The sequence below is a fragment of the Indicator indicator genome, chromosome 1, assembly GCF_027791375.1.
Source record: "Indicator indicator isolate 239-I01 chromosome 1, UM_Iind_1.1, whole genome shotgun sequence".
NCBI lineage: Eukaryota > Metazoa > Chordata > Aves > Piciformes > Indicatoridae > Indicator > Indicator indicator.
This window is the reverse complement of record NC_072010.1, coordinates 69,364,470-69,389,259: the sequence shown is the minus strand read 5'-3', so window position 1 is coordinate 69,389,259 and position 24,790 is coordinate 69,364,470. Positions and strand designations below refer to the sequence as shown.

At 40.2% G+C, this 24,790-nt stretch overlaps 1 protein-coding gene across 1 annotated transcript in view; it reads left to right on the top strand.

The window, feature by feature from the left end:
* The first annotated feature begins 1,183 nt into the window (after positions 1-1,183).
* Positions 1,184-24,790, top strand: part of SLC9A2 (solute carrier family 9 member A2) — a 33,691-nt gene continuing 10,084 nt past the window's right edge. Inside the window, exons 1-6 of the mRNA XM_054382807.1 lie at positions 1,184-1,460; positions 6,797-7,260; positions 12,488-12,738; positions 19,386-19,603; positions 20,971-21,173; positions 23,984-24,073. Coding sequence (XP_054238782.1) covers positions 1,184-1,460; positions 6,797-7,260; positions 12,488-12,738; positions 19,386-19,603; positions 20,971-21,173; positions 23,984-24,073 — 1,503 coding nt within the window. The remainder of the gene's footprint in view (positions 1,461-6,796; positions 7,261-12,487; positions 12,739-19,385; positions 19,604-20,970; positions 21,174-23,983; positions 24,074-24,790) is intronic.

Sequence of the window (24,790 nt, the reverse complement as noted above, 5' to 3'; positions counted from 1 at the left end):
ATCTGTACAGTGTGTTTTTCTAAACTTCTGAATCAACAGAAGGCAAATCTTAACAGGAACAGGACTGTGTCTATCACTTGTTTGATACAGGGCAACATACATACAGTATTTATTACTATATATTATATAATACATTACATATTATATAACACAATATATAATTATATATCATCTGTTACACAACATGTAATCTATATCATGCTCCACATATATACATTTATATGAACCTACATACATAAAGGAACGTGTTCTTTCAACTCTCAAAATTAGCAGAATGTAACCTTTAATTAGTGGGAACATGATGTTGTCTTTCATGTATTTGGTAGAAGCACTTTTACTGTATTTGGTAACGGCAACACATATATGTACATATAGGTATATATGCACATACATACACATGCATATGTATATACATATGTAGAACCTACTTTACTGAAATATATATACATATACACACCCCATATGCATATATAAACACGTTTTTACATACGTATATACATAACTAAGTAAATAGTCTCTTGATATATATATCTAAATTACTTTAATATATATAGACTGTATACATATATGCGTATATAAGCATGTACATTTCCATCTATAGTGTGTTAACTCGTTAAATTGGTTTATATAAATACGTATATCTGTGTGTATTTATATGACTACATACAAATCTTTGCAAGTAATGCTCAGTTCAAGGCCCACTCTCCATCGTTGTCTATAGCTCCACAGGCCCTTCCATCGCATCGTGTGTTGGGCGGTGGAAATAGGTGTTCGGGTACCTGAACACACTTTTGCGCTGGGGCACCGCACGCCGGTGGCAACCTGGCCCGCACCCGGCCCGAGGACTGTGGCCCGGCCCCCGCCCAGAAGCTCCCGCGGCATCTGACAGCAGCCAGACGGCCGACCGGCCCCGGGGGAGTGGGGGTGGCCGGGGGCGGTGGCCGGCAGAGACGACGCCAACCCGCGGTTTTGCCCCGCGGGGGCGGCACCGGGGGCGGCCCGGGAAGAGCGGGGTGCCGCGGCCGGCCGGCGGCGCCGGGCCGGGACTCACCCAGTCACCGGGGAGGAGGAGGCGGAGTCGGCGGGGCCGCGGCAGCGGCAGGTGCCCGCGGCGGCGGGATGGTGGCGGCGGCCGGCACGGGGCCGTAGGGTAGCGGCACGCTGGGCCGGGAGCGGCGACGCTATGGGCAGCTGCGGCGTCTCCCCACGCCCTTTCGCGCCTCTGCTGCCCGTGCTGGTGCCGGTATTGGCGGTGTTGGCGGTCGGGGTGGCCGAGACGCGGGTCACCTCGGAAAGCCAGCTGCTCGGCGCCTCAGCGATGGGCACCGGTACCCCTCCGAGCCCCAGCGGCACCGCTCTCGAGGAGACGCGGCTCCACGTCTTCACCCTGGACTATCCCCACGTGCAAATCCCCTTCGAGATCACCCTCTGGATCCTGCTGGCCTCCCTCGCCAAGATCGGTGAGCGGGGCCGTCGAGTGACCCTCCCTCTCTCTATCTCTGTCTGCCCTCCTGAGCCACCTGCCCCCGGGCCCGCCGCGGGCAGCCGGGCTGGAGCGGTCTGTGCCTGGCGGCGGGGTCGCGGGTGCAGGGGCAGCCGGAGGCTGATGCACCTTCTCGGGACGGGATGTCCGGGCGTGATTTAGCTGGCAGAAGGTGGGGTTTTCTCGGTTAGGAAAGCTGCAGAGGAGAAAAGAGATTACCTCCAACCCTTAGCAGCAGCGCGTGAACCCCGGGCTGCGAGGAGTGTAAAACCCGGAGTTCACCGGGTGCACTGCGCGACTGACTTTGCCGAGATCAGCCTGCTGTCATTTGATCACTCGCTTCTTTTTCTTAAAATAACGTCGGGTATAATGACAGTGTCAGAACAGAACAGCGGATCGATGGAAAGTAAATATTTATGAGGGTAGAGTAAGCCTCTCCATTGTACTTTCCCACCATTCATCTATGTCCTGAGAAAGACCAGAAAAGACCACAGTGAATAAGAAAGGCCACCTCTTCCCTCATGTGGAAAATATTTGTATTGCATAGCTTCACAGTGTTTTGTGCAGCTTACATATGATGTTTTTTATTCAACTTTCTCAGCTCCAGAGAGAAAAATTAGTGCAGTACAGTCATCTTGAGAATATCAGCTAAAGGTGTACTAGAGAGGATTTACAAATCAGTAAATCTCGGAAAATGCTGAACTTTCTGTCTTTTTAACTAGAAGATTCTGTAAAGTGTAAAGCCATGGGAACACAATAAGGTTTAGTCATACTCCAGTTGTTTGATTCCAAAGTCTGTTGTTTTTTTTTAACTCAGATTTCAACAAAAACTGTAATCATATTAATTTTGATAAAAGATTTTGACAAAACTTTTGACTTCTGCTCGGGATATTTAAATAGACTGTGTCACATTCTGGTTAGTGATCAGAAAATGAGGGTTCTGCAAACCAAAACTTTTGCACTTGTTTCCTGCAACAGCTAGCATTACAGTTAGGGACCTGATCCCCTTCCCAAGCAACTTGCTATGGCTTCTTTACTTTCTGCAGAAACGCTGTGTGTTGCATTCATTGAGGATGCATGTGTCTTGATGAGTATATCTTAAACCATTAAAATGCATGCTTAGTCTTGAATATGTACTAAGGTGTTTGCAGAATCAGGACAGAGTACAAATATGATACACTCAAATATATCATGAACTGAAATAGCCAGAAAACACAGAGTTTGGTAAAGGGCTTAGCCAGTTGAATATTGTAAAATTGCTCTGACTTCTGAGTTTACATACATCAAGAACTCTTGAATAAGTGAAGACTAGTGAAAAAGTTTCTGGTTTATTAAAGATTACAGGGAAGCCATTTGAGACATGTAAACACACATACATACAAAATAATATATAATTTCTGTGAGACTAATCATTCTGACTACCACGACATTTTGCTATTGCATAGGTATTTAAAAAATAAAAAAAGGAAAAAATGTTACTTTAATTTTCCAGTCTGACTGCAGTACAGTGAACAAGGAAACAGTATGAGGAAAAATGTGTGTAATTTTTAAATCCCTACCATTATACCAAACAAAAGCCAGTGTGGCTAATCTAGGGCATTGCCTCTGCTGTTATACGCAATGAGGGACAGATCCAGGAGAGGCTCTAGGTGTGGCAGTGCTCAGCTTCACCACGCCTATCTGCAGGCACCCTCACTCCAGGACTGGAATTAGGAACATCCAGTTCTAGCTCCTGGAGCTCCGTCCATGCTTTCTTATCCAGTGAGTGCATCAGGACAGGCTCCCATTGCTCCTAAGTGACATTCCACAGGATCAACTTTTCCCACATTTGTGACTACTTTTTGGTTAGAGGTAGCCCATATGGGCAGTTCTCTAACCACTGAGACATAACGTTTTCTGCTCTGCCACGTCCTACTGTGTTGTGAAGAGTCAGTTATGTGTGTCAGCTCAAAGTGATGGAGAGGGGTTTTCCAGCCCATCTCACTTTCCTGTAGCTCCAAAAGCAGCCTTGTGTGATAGGAAGCTCTTCGGCACATTCCTTTCCACAGCATTTCCTCCTGGCAGCACGGGCATCTCATCCCTGTCATGCCAGGTAGCATGAAATCTACCTCAAGATTCATGCACTGCCCAGGAAATTTTGCTGCTTAATCTGCCATGGCAAATTCCTTTCTGGGGCTAGGTGCTGAATGCTTATGCTTGGCACTGCTGAGTAGCAAACTTTATGAGCAGAGCCCTAAGGTCTTTTCAGGTGCAAGGAGCTCAAAAGATAGGGTCACATTTAATAACAGGTCTCACAATTTGTGAAGGATTCCAAGGAAAACTCCATTGCATCACCTGCTTATTGCTCATCTGGAGCCTTTTTAAACAAATGTGTTTTCACAGAAGTGCAGTTTAACTGGAGCTGAAATATTCCAGGTTTTTCTAGTTCTTATAGAGGATTCATCTGAAAGGTATCTCAGATCCTGCCTGTAGTCATGTTATTGTAGGCTATGTTTAAAAAGAGCAAAAGAGCACGAGAAAGAAAGCCCCAAAGTTGTCAAGCAGAACTTGAACATTTTGACAAGGTGCATTTTCACAAAGACATTAGAAACATGATTATTTTTATTCTGTCATAAAACAAGGGCATATTTGAAATCTAAGAAATTGTCTTGGTTGGAATTGTTACTTTCTAACTGCCTTTACTTATTGTCTGTTGTGATACCATGTAGCAGGTATGTTACTAACACACTGATGTGTTATTGTCTAACCAATCCAGGTTCCCATCACTGCTATACTTAAACGCAAATGCATGATTGGAAGTGTTGCTTCTGGGAACTGAGCTGATATCCTTCCAACACTTCTGTCCTGAAATAAGGTTTGAGGTGTTCAGAAGGCCCTGAATAAATCAAAAGTATGTGTCCCAGTTGCACTTCTAGCATCAAAGTGCACTGGATTTCACCCAAGAAGTAGAAAACCATAAGTCTAAAGACTTTTAGCTTGAAGGTTACAGAATTTGCACTTTAGGCAAGTTTCCTAATGCCCAATGACCTGAGGGTAAACATATTCCATGCTGTTGAAGTTGAGTCATTGCATAATCAGGAGCCCAAAAACAGAGTCAGAGGAGGAGAACATAGCTGCAGTCCTGGGTTCAGCACAAAAATCTGAGTATTCATGTACTGCACGGGATCTGCTCCCGTGGGACTCCTGTTGATGTGGCTATGGATCCAGTGAGAGCAGGGAAGATGTTCGTCATCCTGCAATGCACCTGTGCCTGACTTGATGTGCACTGGATCCTAAATCCTGGCTCTCTGCCCATAAATGAGGAACCACAGCCCATCCCTAGTCACTTTTGAATGCTTTTTATGGAGACAGGCAGTCTTTTAGGAGTTTTAATGCTGTTTACATGGATAAAGAGCACATTTAACCTAGTGGAAGCTTTTCCATTACTTCTAAGGATGAAATGGAGTCTCAAAAGCTCTGTAAGAATATGAACTTTCCAATGAATTAAAAGAAAAATATTTTTATTTTTATATTCACAATAGACATTTCATTACCATTGCATTAGAACTTGTTGGGATGCTTTTGTTTTCATTAAAAAGCTGTATTTACAAAAATTCCCTCCTTTTAAGTTTTTATTGAGAAAAGTATTTACAGTACTTCTGAAGGGCTTAAAATTTTTTTTTACAGAATCTACTTACTCAGGGGAAACTTCAATACTGTATTGGAAATTTTGGTGTCCTGCCACTGCAGAAACCAAGAGAAACCATAAACTGTTCACCAGTAAATTTGGCAATTCTTTTAACAAGTCATGTAGGCTGTGTTTCTAGATATTGAAAAGCATTCTGTGTTCATCCAGGAAGGAAAAGAAAATGCAGCCTCAGCTGCTTACTTTTTAAACCAGCTTCAATATTTATAGAATATGCAAGTATTCTAGGATGTATATATGTATATAATGTACATAGTGTGTGTATTTATAGAATATGTAAGTAAAAAATCTGTAGATTGGTCCTTGGTCCTTCATTTGTTTTTCCTAATTATAAGTTCAGGCTGCCTTTTACCTCACCTATGATGAAAGGAGAATTAACCAAATAGATGTTACAAGATACAGAAGCTTGAAAGAGGGAAACTGGATGTGAACTATACTAAGCTTGCACTAGTTTAACTGTTTCGACTACCGGTGTGATTTTTGCTGAAATAGTTTTACTGAAATAGACGCCCGTTATTACCACACCCAGTGTTTCCATGCAGCTCTCATTTAAAATAATTTAAATGCTTTTTAGTTAGGAGGGAATTGTGGGATGTTGTGGGTGTGGAGAGTTTTCTATATAATTATGTGGGCCAAATATAGATAAGGAGGAGTCTGGTAAAGATTGGCATCACCAGGACCTGAAATGTGACCTTGGTGCATAAGGTTGATCCTTCCATTACATTGACCAGTTAAGTTTCTTCAAAACTTTTCCCATTCATTACCAAAATTATCCTTACAGCAGCCAACTTCTACAAGTAATGGCAGTCTTTAAATCAAAGCTGTGCAGCTTTGAGATTTTTAGTAGACTAAGGAACATTCAACACTGTCCTCATTTAAGACATTTTTAATTTTTTTCAGTACTTTGCACAGATTTTTATGAAACACTCTTGACACTACCACAATTCATATAATGCAGAAGAATGAGTGTAATAATACAGGCTGTAACTTATTGTCATTTTATGGAAAACATGCTGCTTCATATAAAATTAATTTGGAGGCTCATCTAAAGCTAAAAGGATAATTGTGTCTGTAAATGCTTCCTGTAAATGGTGGCTGAGGAAGTGACCATGGGTGATGGGGTGCAGGTCACATGTGCTAGTTCCCCTCACTAGCCTAGAGACCCTAAAAGACTTTAAAAAATGAAAGGAATGTACTCCCTAAATTCCTTTAAGAAACTGTGCAAAGGTGATTATTATGATTTCCATACTCCTCCCCCCCCCCCCTGTCTAGATATAATTAGCTCTAGAAAAGTGTTTGGATTTTTCTGGAGGATTCCACATTATAAAAAATCCCACACTTTCACAAAGAGAACCTTTGCACATAGTTGTTCTATCCAGACTATCTATTAACTGGAAGACCTAGCTGTTAAATTGTCTCTCCTCCAAATTAACTGAATTAACTACCTTAGCTGACAGATTTGCCTTGACTTGTTGCAGTGGCCTGGTTCAGACTTTGCAATGAAAATGAAATTGCTCTGAGATTGCTGTTTGTTTACTATAGAAACTAAAATAACAGAATCCAGAATAAACTTTTGGATTCTCTGCAAATAACCATTTTACTTTCTTGTGTTTGAATTCCCTTGGAAGGCTTTCATCTCTATCACAAGTTGCCCTCGATAGTACCTGAGAGCTGTCTCCTCATTCTGGTTGGATTGCTTCTTGGTGGGATTATTTTTGGAGCAGAGGAAAAGTCTCCACCTGTAATGAACAGTGATGTGTTTTTCTTGTACCTCTTACCACCCATTGTACTCGACGCTGGATACTTTATGCCAACACGTCTTTTCTTTGAGAACTTTGGTACCATTTTCTGGTATGCCGTGGTGGGCACACTCTGGAATGCCATTGGCATTGGAATTTCACTTTATGGAATTTGCCAGATCAGTGCATTTGGTTTGACTGATATCACATTGCTGCAGAATTTGCTCTTTGGCAGCCTCATTTCAGCTGTGGATCCTGTGGCGGTGTTAGCTGTTTTTGAAAATATTCATGTCAATGAACAGCTTTACATCCTGGTGTTTGGAGAGTCTTTGCTGAATGATGCTATAACTGTGGTAAGTTACTTGTTACATGATTAGTTGGTACTAATGATAAATGATTTCTTGCACGCTACTCCATTATATCTCTTTGCATCTGTATCTTTGTATTGCAGTTTGCTAATAGATGGAAGTCAAGGAATGCTAATGTGTTCATGTCGTTCTCTAAACTTTAGATTTAGAAACTACAGTGTTGTTACAACACCTAAATAATGTGTAATGATAGTATATTTGCTCTAAGGATTTCACTACCTGATCTCTTTGTGTCTTTGAATTATGTTATTTCTGTAATTTGAAACTGGAGGTTTTCTTTACTGGCAGAAATGTTGGACAGGAGAAGGAAAAGGGTCAATGTAGGCTCTGCTAGCATGTTCTCAGGAAAAATGGAAGGATCATTGAGATGGCAAAGGACTGAGTTGATGCATGTACCCATCCAGTTGGAACTGCCCTGAGACCACCTGATGAGACGGGACAGCCATCTGGAGGCTGTAATTTCTGTTAACTAGCTGAACTGGGTTTTTGGTGCTGACACGAGGACAGCAGTCTACAAATGCCACCAGCATCCCCACTGCCTCTTGTTTGTACCAGATTACACCATGTCTGGGACATTACTCCCATTTACTCATGCCTTACTTGTAATCCTCCTTCTGCCAACTGTGTCCTGGCACGCTCTCTGTTTTGTGAGATGTAGAGGTCCAGTTTTTCATATGCCAGAAGAATCAAAAAGATTCATAAATTGGGTCTGTACCTTCCCTATCTCTGTCACTGGCCTTTTATTCCTATCCTATTCTATTCAGAATTATCATTTGGTTTTCCTGTTTTCTAGGACTTTTCCTCACTTGCTTAATACTTGTATATCTCATAATTTAACCTGACCCTTGGTGCTGATAATGTATGTCCATAGGAGTACTGGCTTTTTTTCCCCACTTTCTCTTCATGCTTTAACTGATTCTGTTTTATCCAGTGAGCTGAGTTGCATCCTCTCTTATAGGCTTGCCTTGAAGCCTAGCTTTTCTCATTAGCTTACATCTGAAACTTCCTACCATTCCTACACTGATATTTAAGCCAGTCCTGAAAATAAATGGGTGTAAATACTGAGTTTAAAAAGCCTTATCATTTCTCTCGTGTCTGTATCTGTCTCTATTCACTGTTAATTGCCACTCATGCTGTGGAATTCTTTTCATGAAAGTTTCTTTGGGGAAAACAAAGGTCTGGTTTTATGTCAATGTTAAACTTTTTTTTTGGGGTGTGTGTGTATATTTCTTATCCAAAATTAGTCTTTCCAATCACAAAATTAATCATTGTGCCACTGGAGCAGCAGTTAGTCCGGGAAGATTTGCTAGGAAAACACTGCATCATCATGATAGAAGTACTCATGTGTGCCATTGCCCAATGGCAAATTACTCCAAACCACCATTTTTATGGATGCTGGCATGGCAATTTAATAACTGTGATGCATAGCTTTCCTGTAGGCATCATTATTGCCTTCTTTGGAGGTAGTCCTTTCGCAGGACATTCCTGTCCATATGCCCTAACCCAGGAGAGATACTCTCAGGAGTCAGTAGGACCAGCCCAGTAATGCACTGGTCATACATATATTCATGAAGGACTGAAAAGAATTTAGAGTACTTTCGATCTTAGTTCCCAGCTATTGCTTAGAGGTAGCACTTGGCAGGAGGTCAAGTGGTTTCCACATGCTGAGCTCTGGTCTCCTGATGGTTCCTTGTTATGACTTTGCACACCTGCAATCATATGATTATACTTAAAACATGACCCAGGCTGTCACAGAGGTCTCCTGTGGGATACCCTTAGAGGTCCTCTCCTGCCCATAGCAGTGCTGACAGATCAGTCCTCACTGTGGTGCTGGCAGGATTACAAAGCTATCTGCTCAAAGGAGATGCTATTTTGTAAATGCTGTCGCTTTCTACTCCTGTGTTGTGTTGCTAGGAGAGCTGCTAAGACAGCTAGCAGGCAGAGTTCAGCACTTCCAGCTTTCCTCTACTGGAAGCCCATGACTCCCACCTATCCTGGTGGCTGCCAGGGATGCAGCAGGATGCAGATTTGAAGCAGAAGGGGAGATGAATGCAGGCTGGTCATCTTTAGAAGCTGCCTAATTCCTATGGCCACTGCAGTTGCAAAACCCTGAGGGGCTACACAGATAGGCAGTGCAGAACAGTGTGACTTTAGTAATTGTGTTTTCTAAATACTTTAAGCCTTTCTTGGATCTTGCTTACTCTCCTTAGGTGTTCCTAATAACAGCTTTTATTAGGAAAGCAGGGCCACCTATGTTTTCTGACTGATGGAATTTTGGAGCTTGAATTTGGCTGAGGACAATGTTTGCCAGTTGGCTTCTTCAGAGTGTGTGCTTTACCAAAAGGCCCAGTCAGCATTAACTAGCACCGTGATATTAAATGGAGACATCACAGTTGGAACTGAGTGTTAGAAGTTCAAATTCCAATTCTGGTCTTAAAATCACAGAAAAATGAGCCGGTGTCATTACAATAATATTATTCTCATATTAGAAAACATTACAGCAGTGCTCTGTGTTCCATCTGTACTGAAAACATTATTTTAGAATCCTTTAAAGTAATTTCAGAATTAAAACCTATTAACTGAGAACTAATCAAAACAAGCTATTAGTGTCTAGGAAGAGCAGAGATACTCTGAAAAAAAGATTTAAAAGTGAATAGTGACTAATATTCCTTGGTGTAACCTTCATCGAGTTCATCTGAAGGATGTTGACTAAATGCAAATCTTGAACCTGAACAAAACCTGCTCTTGTACCAAATGTGTTACAAAATGTGACCAGAGCTGGTGTTGTTTAACTCACCTGAACTTTTACAGAGAGCAGTAAAACTGAATGGCTGGAGAGTAAAAAGGAGGTGAACTTGATTTTGATCTCATTTACAGCAGTGTAAATAAAGAACAATAGGAATGGTATTAAAATAATGTTCATGACATTCCATAGTCCTCATTTCATAGTCCTAGCTGCTGCTTTTACCATGGTGGTCTGGTTTTGATATGAGGTACAAAGGTGAACATTACTTTTTTACTTTAAATAATTTACAAACACAGACTTGAGATGTCTGTATGTGTAAACTGGCTCCATTCTGTTTGTAGGGTGAATACTTCTTTGTAAGGATGAGGTGAGGTTATGGAAAGACTGTTGCTTCAGAAGAGCATTAAAAGCAGCTCTCAGCACCCTTACTTTAGAGACTTGCCATATATATTTATATAGTTACTTTTTTTTTTTAATAAAAAAGGTTCTTAAAACTCAATTAGAGAAAATAATAATCTTCCCTAAGGGAATATTCTGCCTGGTCAAATTCTGTAGGTGTCTTGGAAAACAGCACAAATCTAGGGTAGTCTCAACAAGTTTCAACAAGTATCTCAGAGAAACTCATCTCCTTGCAAAAGACCATAAGCCAACAGTATTTTTTTCTTTGGTCTGTGATTCATGGAGCCCTGAGAGTCTGTGGACTGAGAGGTCCTTGTAAAGTGACTAAAAAAGGCACACCTGTTTTCAATAGGCTTCATTCTTCTATGATCCTCTTCATGCAAATCCATAAGGTCCACAAATCAAAACAGGTGGAAAAACAGTGGAATCTATGACATTACTTTCCTGCCCTGCACAGGACATAGTAACAAGGAATGGGGCAAAAATCCTGGGAGTCTGCTTCAATGTCACAAGATGAAAGGCTTCATCCAGGTGAAAAAGGACACTTCTCTCAGGTGAACTCATCCTGAGGACATCATTGTTACCAAATAGATAGTTCATGTTCCTGCTCTTGTCCTGTTTGTTGCTTCTTAATGAAAATTGCTGATGGCTGTGCTAAGTTTGAATTAACCATCTTCTGTCATGCTTACTCTGCAAGAATTTTTTTCTTTCCTTTTTTCTTTTCTTTGTTCACTTGGCATGAGGGACCCAAAAAAAGTCTTTTCATTAGCCTGTAGTGAAAACTTTTACCTCTGTAAGACCTATCAAATTTTGTCCAAGAAGAGCTTAACAACTTTCTGTCATGTGAAAGAAAACAAGACTGCAAATATGACAAATCCCTCCCAGTCACTGTTCAAACACCTACATTGTTGGCACAATGCAAGTACTGATAACACATTGTTCTCTTAAGTAGCATTTCTGATAGAGAAACCTGTTTGATTTACTAATAAATCCATAAAGAAAGTGGAGGTTTAACTCCTGCAAGCTGTCCAAGATGGCTAGTCAGGTATTTATTATGACCAGGCAACCTGTGACCCCACTGTGATAAAAATAGGTACCTATGACCAATCTTAGATCTGTACAAGGGGACTACATAGTAGTCATGGTATTGCCTGGCTGGGAGCATGTGTGCAGCACCAGGTAATACTTAAATCTCCCAAGTAAGTCTGCAAATGGGGACATCCTTTAAGGTTTCTTTAAAAGTAACTGATTCCATTGTTTTGTAGTAACCAAAATACTGAATTTTGGAGAAATGGAGAGTTTACATTGGTCTGTTTCCTGTATAAAACAAAACGGCTTCCTGACTAAGAAAATGTGATAATCCTGTGACCCAATTTGTTTTGAAGGATGGTTATAAATTAAACTGAGCAAACACATGGTAACAAGTCTGTTAATGGAAATGAAATCCAAATCTCTGGAAATAATCTAAAATTTGAAAAGTCTTTAAACCATCAGATTCATAATGCTTAATAAGTTAAAGAAAGAGCACTCCATGGATGCTATGTTTCTGGTACTCCTTGAGGTGGTCACTATCCACCCCTTCTTCCCCGTCCTCCCCCCATACTGGTAAACCTATGGTCTAATTCAGTACTGCAGTTCTTAGTGTCTTATGTAATAATCTGATTTTTCGCTCATTATGAAAATGTATTTTGTTAAGCTCTTCTTTTTTATTTCTTTAATTCCGGTAAAAATCTGAAATAGCTGTTTTTGGAGAAATCGGAAGCTTTGCAAATAAATGAATTTAAAGAAAGCTTAGATAAATCTATGCTCCTGGCCTTCTGAATTGCATGGGTTAATAAATCTGTCCCATTTCCAAAAAAAGGAGTAATGATATTTACTGTTCTTTGCATATCTCCGTGATATTTATGGATGGCAAGTAATATGCCATAGGTAAACAACAGCATATCTCAAAAGTGAGTACAAGGTAGATTGAGAAATTCAAAGTTCAGAGTTGAAGCAGAGGAACTCAGTAGCATGAGGGAAATTAAGAAGAGTTCAGAAACATAACGTGCTTTCTTTTTCTCATAGGTCCTGTACAATTTGTTCAAGTCTTTCTGCCAGATGCGCACAATTAAGGTTATTGACATATTCGCTGGGATTGCTAACTTCTTTATAGTGGGGATCGGTGGAGTATTGATTGGAATCCTTTTGGGATTTGTAGCAGCCTTTACCACCCGTTTCACCCATAAAATCCGAGTGATTGAGCCACTCTTTGTCTTCCTGTACAGTTACTTGTCGTACATAACAGCTGAAATGTTTCATCTGTCGGGCATCATGGCGTAAGTACCCCAAACTTCAGTAATAATAGCACCCAAGTAAGAATGCCAAAGGAAATTGCAGGGATGAACGGATTTTGCAAACCCTGCCATATGGCATCATTCCACTGTGCATGGCAGTGATGCTGGCTTGAGGATTTCCGGCCTCTACCCTCCCACTTCCATCCCATTCTCTCAGCTTGCCACCACACCAGCTGTGTCACTAAAACTGTTTGTGGCGTCACACCATAAACCATATCTTTTAAATGTTCCAAGTTAAAAATAATCCCTCATATTTTCAGTGGTGTTAGTTTTAACCAGGATCACTTTGGTGACCTGTGTCCTTGTGTGACCCTAGAACTAGTCATAAGGGCATGTCTGAGGGGTGGCCCACAGGGATGTAGGTGCAGTGGTGGCTGGGAGGGAGTGGGAGTGGTAGCTCGGAGCTTCATGAACTGGCTTCACTTCTGATGCCAATATATTGTGAAACCGTCTTACACTTAGTCATGTGAGTAGCCAGTAAGTACCATTCAATGAAGACAATACATATATCATTAAGAGAAACTCCTGCTGGATTACAAGCACAGTAAGGATTAGGTGTACGTAAAATTTGCAAGATCTAGTCCTGTGGTGGTATAACCCTTTAGTTAAGAGTCTTGATGTGAGTTAATATCCTGGTATAATAATGCTCTCTGAATGCATCATTATGTATAAAATAATATTGATTTTTCTGACTTCCAAAAGGTAAAATATTTTAATTCCTGTGGTTTTTTTGCACTCCTGAGCTTCAATAAAGACAGAGCACAGCCTCTTGCTTGATGATGTTTATACTGTAACAACCTCAATGTTAGAAAGAACCTTTGCTCCGGTTCTGAGTAATATTTTTCAAGGCCAAGCTTCTTTAATGACTTTGTGTTGTTCTAGAGGCAAATACGAGTCACTCAGGCATTAGGAGCATAGCTTTTTAGGAAATCTGAGATGTTACTTCTGGATATCACTAATACTTACTAATACCTTATCTGATGATTATTTTTTAGGAAAGTGAAGATAGGCTTCATATCATAGTCATACCAGTATATGCTTTTTGGGGGCTGGGAAGTAATTTGCATGGAAGCTTACAGCTCATGATTTCACCAGTATAAAAATAGAAAAATGCCATGAAATGGGAGAAGTTAGTACTTTAATGTAAGTAAAGACCTAAAGATTGCATGGGTTTCTTCCTCTGATATGAGCCTAAATAAAGTAACGTATGCATCCACTTTGACCGAGTTCATAAATGTGCCATCGCTTTCCCTAGCTTCTATTAATAGCATTTGTGTGGTTTCTAGTTTCCTTCACTTCTTAAGTCAAATGTCCTTGACATCCTGTGATCACATACTTAAAGGGCTTCTAAACCAAAAATGTGTGGCTATATTGTACATGGGAAAAATTGTGTCAGTGAATATGAAAATACTAATTTGGCTATGCTGCATCAAGGTTACAATGGAAAGGGCACGTTGGGTCTGCTGATCTGCTGGATCAATGAACCCACCACATGCCAGTGCTTCCCATGGCACTAACAACCCATTCATTTTCATTTGTAACAGTGGCCCCCGAGCTGATGCAAAACAGAAGAGTATTTTTCCCTCCAGCAGCACAGTAGAAAATAAGTTATCTTATCATACAACCCCTTAAAAAAAAACCCCAAAAAATAGATGTGGATATGTCAGTAACACCCAGGGGGAGCAGGAAAGGCTCTCTGCAGTCATGTTGTGTCTCAGCTGTCAAGAGATGTAAAGTGTGCCCCTCCCCGCAACCTCTTGGAGTAAATCTAAACCTACCTTTCAGATTTTGTTGGGCTTTGAACTGCAGAGAGCATTTTACTCTGTGTCACACTACAATATGAACCAAAATTGAGTTCCCTGTCATTTAGTGCAGCAAATGACTCATGGCATGATTACTTGCATCTGACTTCAAAGTCAGCCCTCCTTTGAGCATGCAGTTGGACCAAGTGACCTTGGAGTGTCCCTTAAAACATGGATTATTTATTCATTGTATGCTTCTGTGGCTGTTTATTGTTCAGCCTATAGGGAGTAATTGCCTGATCTCACCTTGTTCACCCATATCATTGTGAGCCTGTTAAACTACTGATTCCCTCTTCCTTCATAACCAGGTTCATAAAGATACTCAGCGAGACCTTGTGGTTATGTGCTGCACCCACTCACCCCCCTACACCACTCTAACAGGAGGACGCAGGAACGTACAGTGTTATCAAATAAATAAGTTACGTACACAGACTGCCTCATTTTTGTGCAAGTAAGGAATTCACTGGCAGAGGAACAGAGGGAAATAAAAGGTGCTTGTCCCTCTTCTGATAAGTCTGTGTACTCTTCATGAGGACAAATAATTCTTGAAGCATCCATGTAGAACCCCCAACTGGATGAATTAGCAAAGGGACTGAACGATGTCCCTATGAGCTGCAGTGAGAAAGTCCTCTTCAGAAGTAGAGAAAAGAGCAGCTTCTGCAATTAGAGGCAAGCTTGAATCAGGATCACAGGTGTAAAACATATTGATGTGAATCTGAACTTCACTTGCTTGGTTCCATTTGTAATTTTAATGCTGCATTTTTCTGCTGACTAATTTCTCATAAAGGCTGTGAAGCAGCAGAACTATTTACCTATGTTCCTTTTTTTTTTTTTTTTTGGTGTGTGTGGGGTTTTTTGTTTTGTTTTAGTTTGGTTTTTGTTTGCCTGTTTTGTTTTTCCAACAGTGAATTAGCAGGTTGAAAAGAAGAAACATTGAAAGGACTGTAAATTTAATAGGTCAAGGAAACCTGAGGATTGAACTTAGTGGCCTAGTTTATTGCAGTCATGACAGAAACTATTGTGTTTGTTCAGGAGGACTTTTGTTCTTCAGAAGCACAGAAAGTTGCAGGTTAATTGCAATAAACTGTTTTTTTGCTCCCCTTCTTGACCAAGGCAAGTACCTCAGGTCATAGAAGTGGCAGCCAGAATTGTTATAGTTGCATAGGAAATGTAGAATAAACCACACTTAAGCTTTTGCTTGCATTATTCTGACAGTAAAAATTTAGTTTGAGAAGAAGATATTACATTAATGTGCATAAAATCTTGTCTATTTTTAAAAATAGATTTTATACCAAATTCTAACACTATGTTGACTTGTTTTCAAGTTAAAGAGACTTCAACGACTTTTTTCTAACATAAATAAGTACTCTGAAGAGATAACATATTCATAAAGTGAGCATTGATTAGCTGTGGAATATTATTGGCCCAAAGAGTAACAACTAAAGGGCAGCACTATTTTTTATACTGGTGAATCAACACAGTTAGTCAACACTAATTGAATGAATGCAAAATGTGTTGTCCCTTTAAATTGTAGTGGTTAAGCATAGTAGGTGTTTTAAGTTACAGCTTCCAAAGATCCTGATTAATCTGGTGACAGATTCTTATCAGATGTCTATTTACAGTCTCTCCATTACCTCAGGATCCAAAAACAAACTGTGTCCAGAGCACACTTCCTTATTCCCCCAGCTGCAGGGCTTTCCTGAATGACTATAATAATGAAAACTATTTATTTTTTAAAAGGCAATAAATACTACTAGAGTGTTTTATTGTGTTTTTGAAGCAGACCTGACAGCCCCAATGCTTTGGGCAGTAAGTTGCAGCTTTGAGACTCTAAAATGACTGTGGGTCTGGAATTGGCTGTTTTGCAGCCTGACCACGACATTCTTGTTATATTACGTTTGGTACATTTGCACTTGCCAGCTCCACTGTGTGCACCATCAGCTGGAGGTATCTGGGATACATTGGACTTGTTATACTTGTGCAGATAAGCAGTGCTTGCACAGAAGGACTGTCACAATTCATGATATAACCTGAAATATTTGCAGGTCTGTCAGTGCAGACTGCAGCTTGTGAAGAGCTGGTTTGCCAATTAACATGAGACTTAGGGAGGAAGAAAAATATTTAAGACCCTTATTCACAAATATTTTTAAGGTTGACCACCAGAGCTATGTGTAAACTGAAGAACCTAAAAATGTTTGATGGTTTCCAGGACTGGATGCATGTCACGGCCAAGCCATCATTCTTTGTTGAGAAAAAAACCCCATACATGGCACAGGTCCTCTTCCACTATCTTCCCAAGATAAGCAGGCACATATGTTAGTGCGATCTGTAGTGGCAAGTCCCCATTCAGAGTAACTGTGAGATCAGGACAAGGAAAAGAACTGTAAAGAACATCAGCACTCTGACAGTATTGGTAAAAATGCAGGACCTCTATTGCCCCAACCACATGCTCAAACTAGAAAAGTTCCCTAAACCACTGAGTGCTGCAAGGAGGAAGTTTGCATGGTTATTCTTCCATGGTGGATTCCATGAAACCATGATCAGCTTTGCTTCCCAGATGATGTGCTACTCTTGGGCCACAGAGATTCTTTCTGTTGACTGTGGTGAAATCAGCTGGCAATGAGGAGAGAACTGACAGTTATGTTAGTACTAAATGCAAATGGAGGTCTGGGATAGTTTTAGTCAAGCTTTCCTTCTTCATAGTCTTGGAGTTTGCTTGGGCTGGAGCCAGTTTGTGTGTGGCAATGGCCATTTTATTTACTGACTACATCTGCCTCTCCATCACCTAGTACAGGTGGAAAATGCAAGGTGAAGAGCAGGTTAGGATGCACATTCTGCTAGCAGACCCTCTCCACCTGTATTTGTAAGCCTGTATCTGCTGCCTTCTGCTACATATGTCCTCAAATCAGACCTTCTTCCCTGGGTTTTAATCACCATCATGGGCCTGCAGAGGCTGTGCTGCTTGACGGACATCAGCAAAGTACACTGTGTCCTCTCCCAGTGTCCGCGTGTCCTCTCAGGTTTGTCCCTCAAAAGTAATGCTGCCTAGTCACTTTGGGTATGTGGATGTGTTGGTGGGATCAGAGATCTACAACTATGTTTCAGATCTTGGCTATTGTCCTCCAAAGCAAGCCATGCTGACTCCACACAAGAGAAGGAAATTCTGGACAAAACTAACTGTAATTATTTAGGAGAAACATGTTCAGAGTCTGCCAGAGACTGAAGATTCAACTGCTGCTATTGACAGCCTCTTGCAAAATGCTAAGAAAGTTTACTATGTCAAAGTCCTTCTGAAGTTTCTGCTGCTTCCAGGATTCCGCTTTGTGCTTTGAAATATATATATATATATATATATATATATATATATATATATACACTTTAAATCCCTTCCTTTAGAATAAAGAACTTAGATGTGCATTCATAATGTCAGCGAGCTTTTTCTGAGCTCTCCCTCAGTCTGCCTTTCCTTTTACACTCACATTCAGGGACGTTTGAGTTATTCAGAGATGGGGCTCTTGTCTTAGAAACAGGATATGCTCATTGGAAGACTTTCTGCAGTGGGATCTCCATGAGACATGGGAAAGTGGTGTTCAGCTTTTTCCAAAGGCATGCTGGCAAACCTACCATCCACCTCCACAACAGAGAGAAGTGTGGAGATTTCAGTAAGAAGAAACATTCCCCATGTTGCCAAAAAATTATAAACTGAGAGCCTGATGGAACTGGGATGAATAACCGTAGGACAAGTCCTCATGGGCTATATTCAGGAAGACATGGTTTAGTGTACATGATTTGACTGAGAACCCATACATGGGTGTGTATAACGTTTTTAACTGGGAAATCAGAGAAGACATGGTTTGCCCTAGACAATAGAATCAGGAGTGACAGCTGTTTCACAGTTCCTTTATCTTAGTTGCCCAAGCTGATAATTACTAGGCAATTCAGACTATGCTTCCCTACACTGAGGCATTACTTTGAGGATAACCTCCAGTCAACTCTGATAACTGTCCTTAAACTTGTAAGCTTTGCAGCTAAGTGGTCCTCAGCCATCCCTGCACCATGGGCAACTGCGCTGAGCAAGTGGTGTATGGCTAGTAATGTAATTCTTTGCTCTTCTTACTGATTAAGAAACTGTTTACTAAACATACTCAAAACATGGACCTGTAGGTGTACTTACAGTAAGGTGTATATCTTTCAACTGAGATGCCCGTTTCATTCATCTAAAGGCTATTTAAATGTGCAACAACACCAGCATGATTTGTCCTATTCAGCCCCATGCACAGGCAAAGTAATCAGTGGCCAAAAGTGGTGGAGGAAGATAAACTGTAGCCTTGATGCCTACTTTGCCTGGAAAGGGGAGGTGGCTACCCTCACTGCCACTGAGGAGGGCAATTGTTTGATAAGACAACCTCTGGTGGAAAGGGAAGGAAGCCCTGCTCCAGGACATACAGTTACCACTATATGTCCCTATTTGATGTCCCTGTTTTCTAGAGCTGCCTCTGGCTCTCTGCAGCTCTTTTTCAAAATAGAGTTTGAGTGACCTCTGCAGAGATCATGCAGATGTAATATGTGGCATATCTCTCTGTATACTTATGTCCTCTCAGAAACCTCCCCACCATGGCAAAAAAAAAAAGGAATCTCATGCCCAAACCTGTAGGTTAGCCAAAGTCTATAAAATTTACATTGGTTATAGAATAAGTTATAGAATAAAATAATTATTTTAATGAGGATTATGGAAATGTGAATAATATTCTGTAGAAGTGAAGCCAATTAAAGATTTTTTTTTAAGAAATCAAGTCAATGAAATACAGGATAATATTTGTCTTTCAGAATTACAGCTTGTGCCATGACTATGAATAAATACGTAGAGGAAAACGTTTCTCAGAAATCCTATACAACAATTAAGTATTTCATGAAGATGCTGAGCAGTGTCAGTGAGACCTTAATCTTCATCTTCATGGGAGTGTCTACAGTTGGGAAGAACCATGAGTGGAACTGGGCCTTTGTTAGCTTCACCCTCCTTTTCTGTTTAATCTGGAGGGCTCTGGGTAAGCAAGTCTCAGACTGTGTGTCAGTGTTCTTTACAAGTGAAACTTTTAACCTTTTGTCAAGTAGAAAGTACCAAAGTTTAGACAAAGTCCCATCAGCTGGTCTTATCTGTAGTATGTCTGATATCACAGAACCAGCTTCCACCTTCCCCCAAAATGGAACTCAAAAATCACTTTCATTCTGATCCTGCCCAGAGAGAGAGGTATTCTATTCAGAGTACATGTATTTAAGCAAATGCTTACTTACAGAAAAGTTACTTTTGCTTTAAAAAAAAAAAAAAAAAAAAAGTAATTGCATAACAATTGAACAGGTTCTAGGTTTTTTATATTTATGTTTCCTAGCTTTGGAATTTCCCCAGTCATAGTCATAAATACCATGAAAACAGGAAATTCTGTAGTCAGAATTCAGGTATATATTGTGAAGAAAAAAATTCCATAAGAAACTGAATGATCCTTCTTAGTTTATAGTAACAAGTCTTTTCCTTTTACCTTAAGACCTAAGTGCAGGTCAGGCTTGTAGGTCTTAAACCTGTCCCTCAGCTCAGTTTCATTTGTAATGGTTCAATCTCTCCATGGCTAAAGGCAGCCCATGCTCTCATCTGCCTCTGCACCCCTACTTCCAGCCCCAAAGTCTCCCTCCAGTTCATTAGTATGAACTACTTTCCTTTCTGTACCTGCAGTGCCACAGTTAATAACTTGTGCTGAAAAACAGCTGAGCAGCCTGACTGCTCCACACCTCCTGGCCCCTGTACTTGCTTCCTTTACCTGCCTTTATACCTTTACTCTATTCTACCACATCACTGGAGCCTTTACCTTCAGTATACCAGCATGCACTGACATCTTCTCCCTCCATCTCCAGTCATGCATCCCTCATGTATGTGCAAATAAAATTGTGTGAAGAGGACTTTGCAGGATTCAAAGCATAGTTTGATGGAGGTGACAAGCCAAAGTGTTCAAAAGCACCTCAAATCCTATTTAAAAAATATCACAAATCTTACCCTATAGTGACCCTATACAGATTTATTGCTCTTCTAGAGGTGCAGAATCTAACAGATAGTTGTCTTGTGGAGATCAGTTAGCTGCTACAGGTGCTAAATCCATGTGGTTAGCTCACCAAATATGTTTAAGATGATGCCCATTAGGCATTTAAATATATTTTATGGTGTTTTTGAGCTGCTAAGTAACATTTAATTCCTTCAATAATATATAGGTAAGAAGCAAATAAAAGTGATTTAAAACAAACATTGGTATTGTGAGGGATTTCTGTGTGATTTAATTTCCCTTTTTTCCCCCTGCCTCCCTGCATTTTCTTTTGGTGTGGTTGGTTTGTTTGTTTTGTTTCATTTTGTTTTTGTTTTTTCCTTCAGGTGTTTTTGTTCTGACTAAGATCATTAACCTCTTCCGGACAATTCCTCTCACTTTTAAGGACCAATTTATTATCGCCTATGGAGGCCTCCGAGGAGCTATTTGTTTTTCACTTGTATTTCTGCTTCCTTCTGCTGTGTTTCCCAGGAAGAAATTGTTCATCACTGCTGTTATCGTGGTGATATTCTTTACTGTCTTCATTCAGGTAGTGCCTTTCATCCTCTGGACTTCTTTCTCAGACAGGTTGTAAATAAGCAGTGGGTAAAAAAAAACAAATGTCCTAATTTATTGCAAGAAACATACTTGAAGATACTCTTCATGGTCATAGTTAAAAAAAAAAAGTTATGCAAATTACAGACAGGTATCAAAAGTATGACAGATATTAAGCACTTATGCTAATATGCAAGTAGTATTAAACATTTAATGCCTAGTGAGGTTGGAGTAGGGATAAAAAATAATCTGGGTATAGCTCCCTCCAGCACTAATTCCTTGTTGGAATATTTAAAGTTGGGCATTTACTTAGGAGTTCAGTGCTGGGTATGGTGCACAGTGATCAGGGGAAGGAAAACGCTGAGAGTACTGAGAGGTAGAGTGTTTGATTCCGGTCATTAGGCAGTGGTGTTGCAAACCAACTGGACATCCACCCAAAAGCACGTAGAGGAACGTGTAGAACTTGACTGCAGTGTTATCCTGGACATGGATTCCTGGCTGAGAATGACCAAGTGAGAGGGAAGTGACTGAAAACAATATTTTGTGATTCTGTGATTCTGTGAGGTTGAGATTCTCAAATAAACACACCAGGCTAGTCATTATGTGGAGCAGTGACAGAAATTTGAGACTAGTAAAAGGAATTTGAAAAACAAAAATATTTTTTTAACCTGACTTTTTTCCATGGATAAATGTGCAGTGGAAAGTAGCAAGTAGCTGTGCTCATTCTTGGGAAAAGGGAAGAGGATGGCTGGAGCAGCTGGAGGACAGTTAGTTGACCTTAGCATGTAAGCAATGAAAACTGATTTTGAAGGACAGAGTACTTTAAAATATGTAAGTAAATGGAATATGTTAGGAAATGCAACATGGTTTACCAAAGGGAAACCTGGTATCATTCCCTCATAAGGCAATTTATTTTCTAGAGTAATCTCATCAAGCTGGACTACTGGGGGCGGAACATACACAGGAGATTGTTAGCTTAAATATTCATTAAACCAAAGTTTAGGTTCACAGTAGGATGGTTGCAAAGTGAATGAGGAAGGAGCTGACAGTTTTTCCTTTAAAGGCAAAGAGACGTGTATGGTTCTTTTGGTCAGAAACAACCTCTGAAGGTCTCTAGTCCAATGCTGTGCCCAAAGCAAGGCCACCTTCAAAGCTAGATGGTGTTGCTCAGGGCCATGTCGAGCTGAGTCCTGAATATGTCTGTGGATGGAGATTTCCCAGCTTCTCTGGGCATCTCCTTCAGTGTTCGACCACCCTGGTCAAAAATAGGCTGACAAGATGTTATTAATGGAATTCCTTATGGATAATTCCTGCAGATGGTTTTATTTAATATTCTTGTTAATGACTGTTGCACATAACAGGAGTCTTTTCTTTAAGACAGGCTTTGGAAGGTGTTTTCAGGGTGACAGCAAGATGGGGTATCATGTAGAAAGAAACAAATATCCGAGAGCCAATATGATAGAGTAAAATTTAACATTAATAAGTGCAAATGTTTTCTTGCTGGAACTTTGTTAGTAGGGGGTTCTCTTATGACATTGTGACCTTTCATTTGGAAACAAATAAGGAAAAAGACTCAGCTGTACTAGTTGATAATGGGGCAGAATTAAAGCCACTAATGAAGTGGGGACAGAAATGCAAATCAGATCTTAAGATAGATATTTCTATAGATTTCTATAGATACTATGATAGATAGTCCCATCAGAGAATAGTGCCATATGCTAGAGTGATCATGGAACTAGTAAACCTGTCATGTGAAAATAGACCAGGATGCCTTGGCCTTAGCAAAATGAAGGAGAAGAAGGACTATAATTACTGTTTATATGAGGGAGTGAATACCAGAGGAGAAGGAGGATTGTTTAAACTAAAAAGACAAATGTTGGCAGAAGAACAAAGTGGTACAAAGTGACCATGATGCGATTAAGAAGCAGCTTTCTAATTATCAGAACAATGAGGTTCAGGATGAGTGTTCCAGTATGAGCAATGGGGCAAAGAAACCTAACTACTTTTAAGATAAAGCTTGATTCATTTATTAAAAAAATAAAAAAATGACCTGGTTGTCTAGGATAATAGGGACTGATCTTAACACCACGAGAGATCAATTCCTCTCCCCTGTGCCAGGGCGCCTATACAAATAAACAAATTATGTCAATTCTTCCACAAATAATTGTTCAGAACCATTATATCATTCTGGAATAGGCAGAGCTTTTTGTTCTTTCTCTGAGAGTAGTCAGGCAATGACTGTGTCTGTATGTACATGTCTCTGTATCATGATCTTGAATAGAAGTTTTATTGCTACTCTTGATACATCTGAGTTTCCATTTTGGAAACAATCACTAAAAATGAGGTCTTTATACTTTTGCTTTGGAATGGTTGGAGGATCTGTTTATTAATTCAGAAAACGAGGGAGGGTTTTTCTAACACACAACAGAACTGAAAAAGAAAAGTAAAAATACTATGAATGGGTTGACATATTTCTGATGGAGTTTGTCAGATTGCCCCATCCTGCACCTCGTAGCTCTAGGGAGCCCCTTCCTTCCTTCTGTTGCATTAGTGAAGTCTGTGTGCTGTCAAGGCCTTTATAGTTAAATGCAAGACCTGCTGATCACAAGAGTGAATTCACTGTTAACAATTATTGGGTCAGGATGGATTTTGGGTGAGGAAGGTGAAGGGGTATCCAGAGCTAAAAAAGGTATCTATAGCCATTTTCAAGGCTCTGACAGAGATGGAAAGGACTGAAAGGTTTTGCTTTTTCTATATGGATAAAAACCCCAGAATTATTTAACTCCATTTTTTTTTTCTTCATAGGGAATAACAATTCGCCCACTGGTGGAGTTTCTTGATGTCAAAAGGTCGAATAAAAAGCAGCCTGCTGTCAGTGAAGAAATTTATAACAGGGTATGCTGCAGCTTCAGACGAAACCCTCATTTGGATGAAATTCCTAGTGGCTTTCAGTATATAGAGAGACACTCTTAGTTTTTTTTTTTTCATAGCTGTTATAAGCAAAATAACCGTAAAACTCACATTTAACCTTTGGCAATTACCAAAATTAGCATTATTATGCATCATTATTTTGGAGTCTTCACTTTCTTAATTGTTTACCTGTTGAGGTAGATTAACTTCCTGTAGTTGGTTTCTCATATGAGATACATAATATTTTAGAACTCGGCAATATTAGAAAACCTTTACCACTTTAGTTACATTACATTGCATTTGAGTTAGTTTAATTAAAAAGATGTAAACTCTTCCTAAGCACACTCTTAAACTTGCTTAATTTTCACATCATCAGCCTCCTTATGTGTCTCCAACTATTGCAGTTTTTTTGCCATACATGTTCTTGAATGTATTCCTCCTTGTGTCCTACTTGTGGCAGGTGGTTTGATACTCTAAAAATAATAACTGCCACATTCAGCATAGAAGTATATCTAGACATCCTCATAGCCTCCATTGAATTCTCTCCAGTAGTTCCTTGTCTCTCTTGAACTGGGAGCCCAGAACTGAAACACAATAACCCAGATGAGGCCTCACCAATGCAGAGTAGAGGAGCAGGAGAACCTCCCTTGACCTTGCTGGTCATACTAATCTTAATGCACCCCAGGATACTTGGGACTTTCC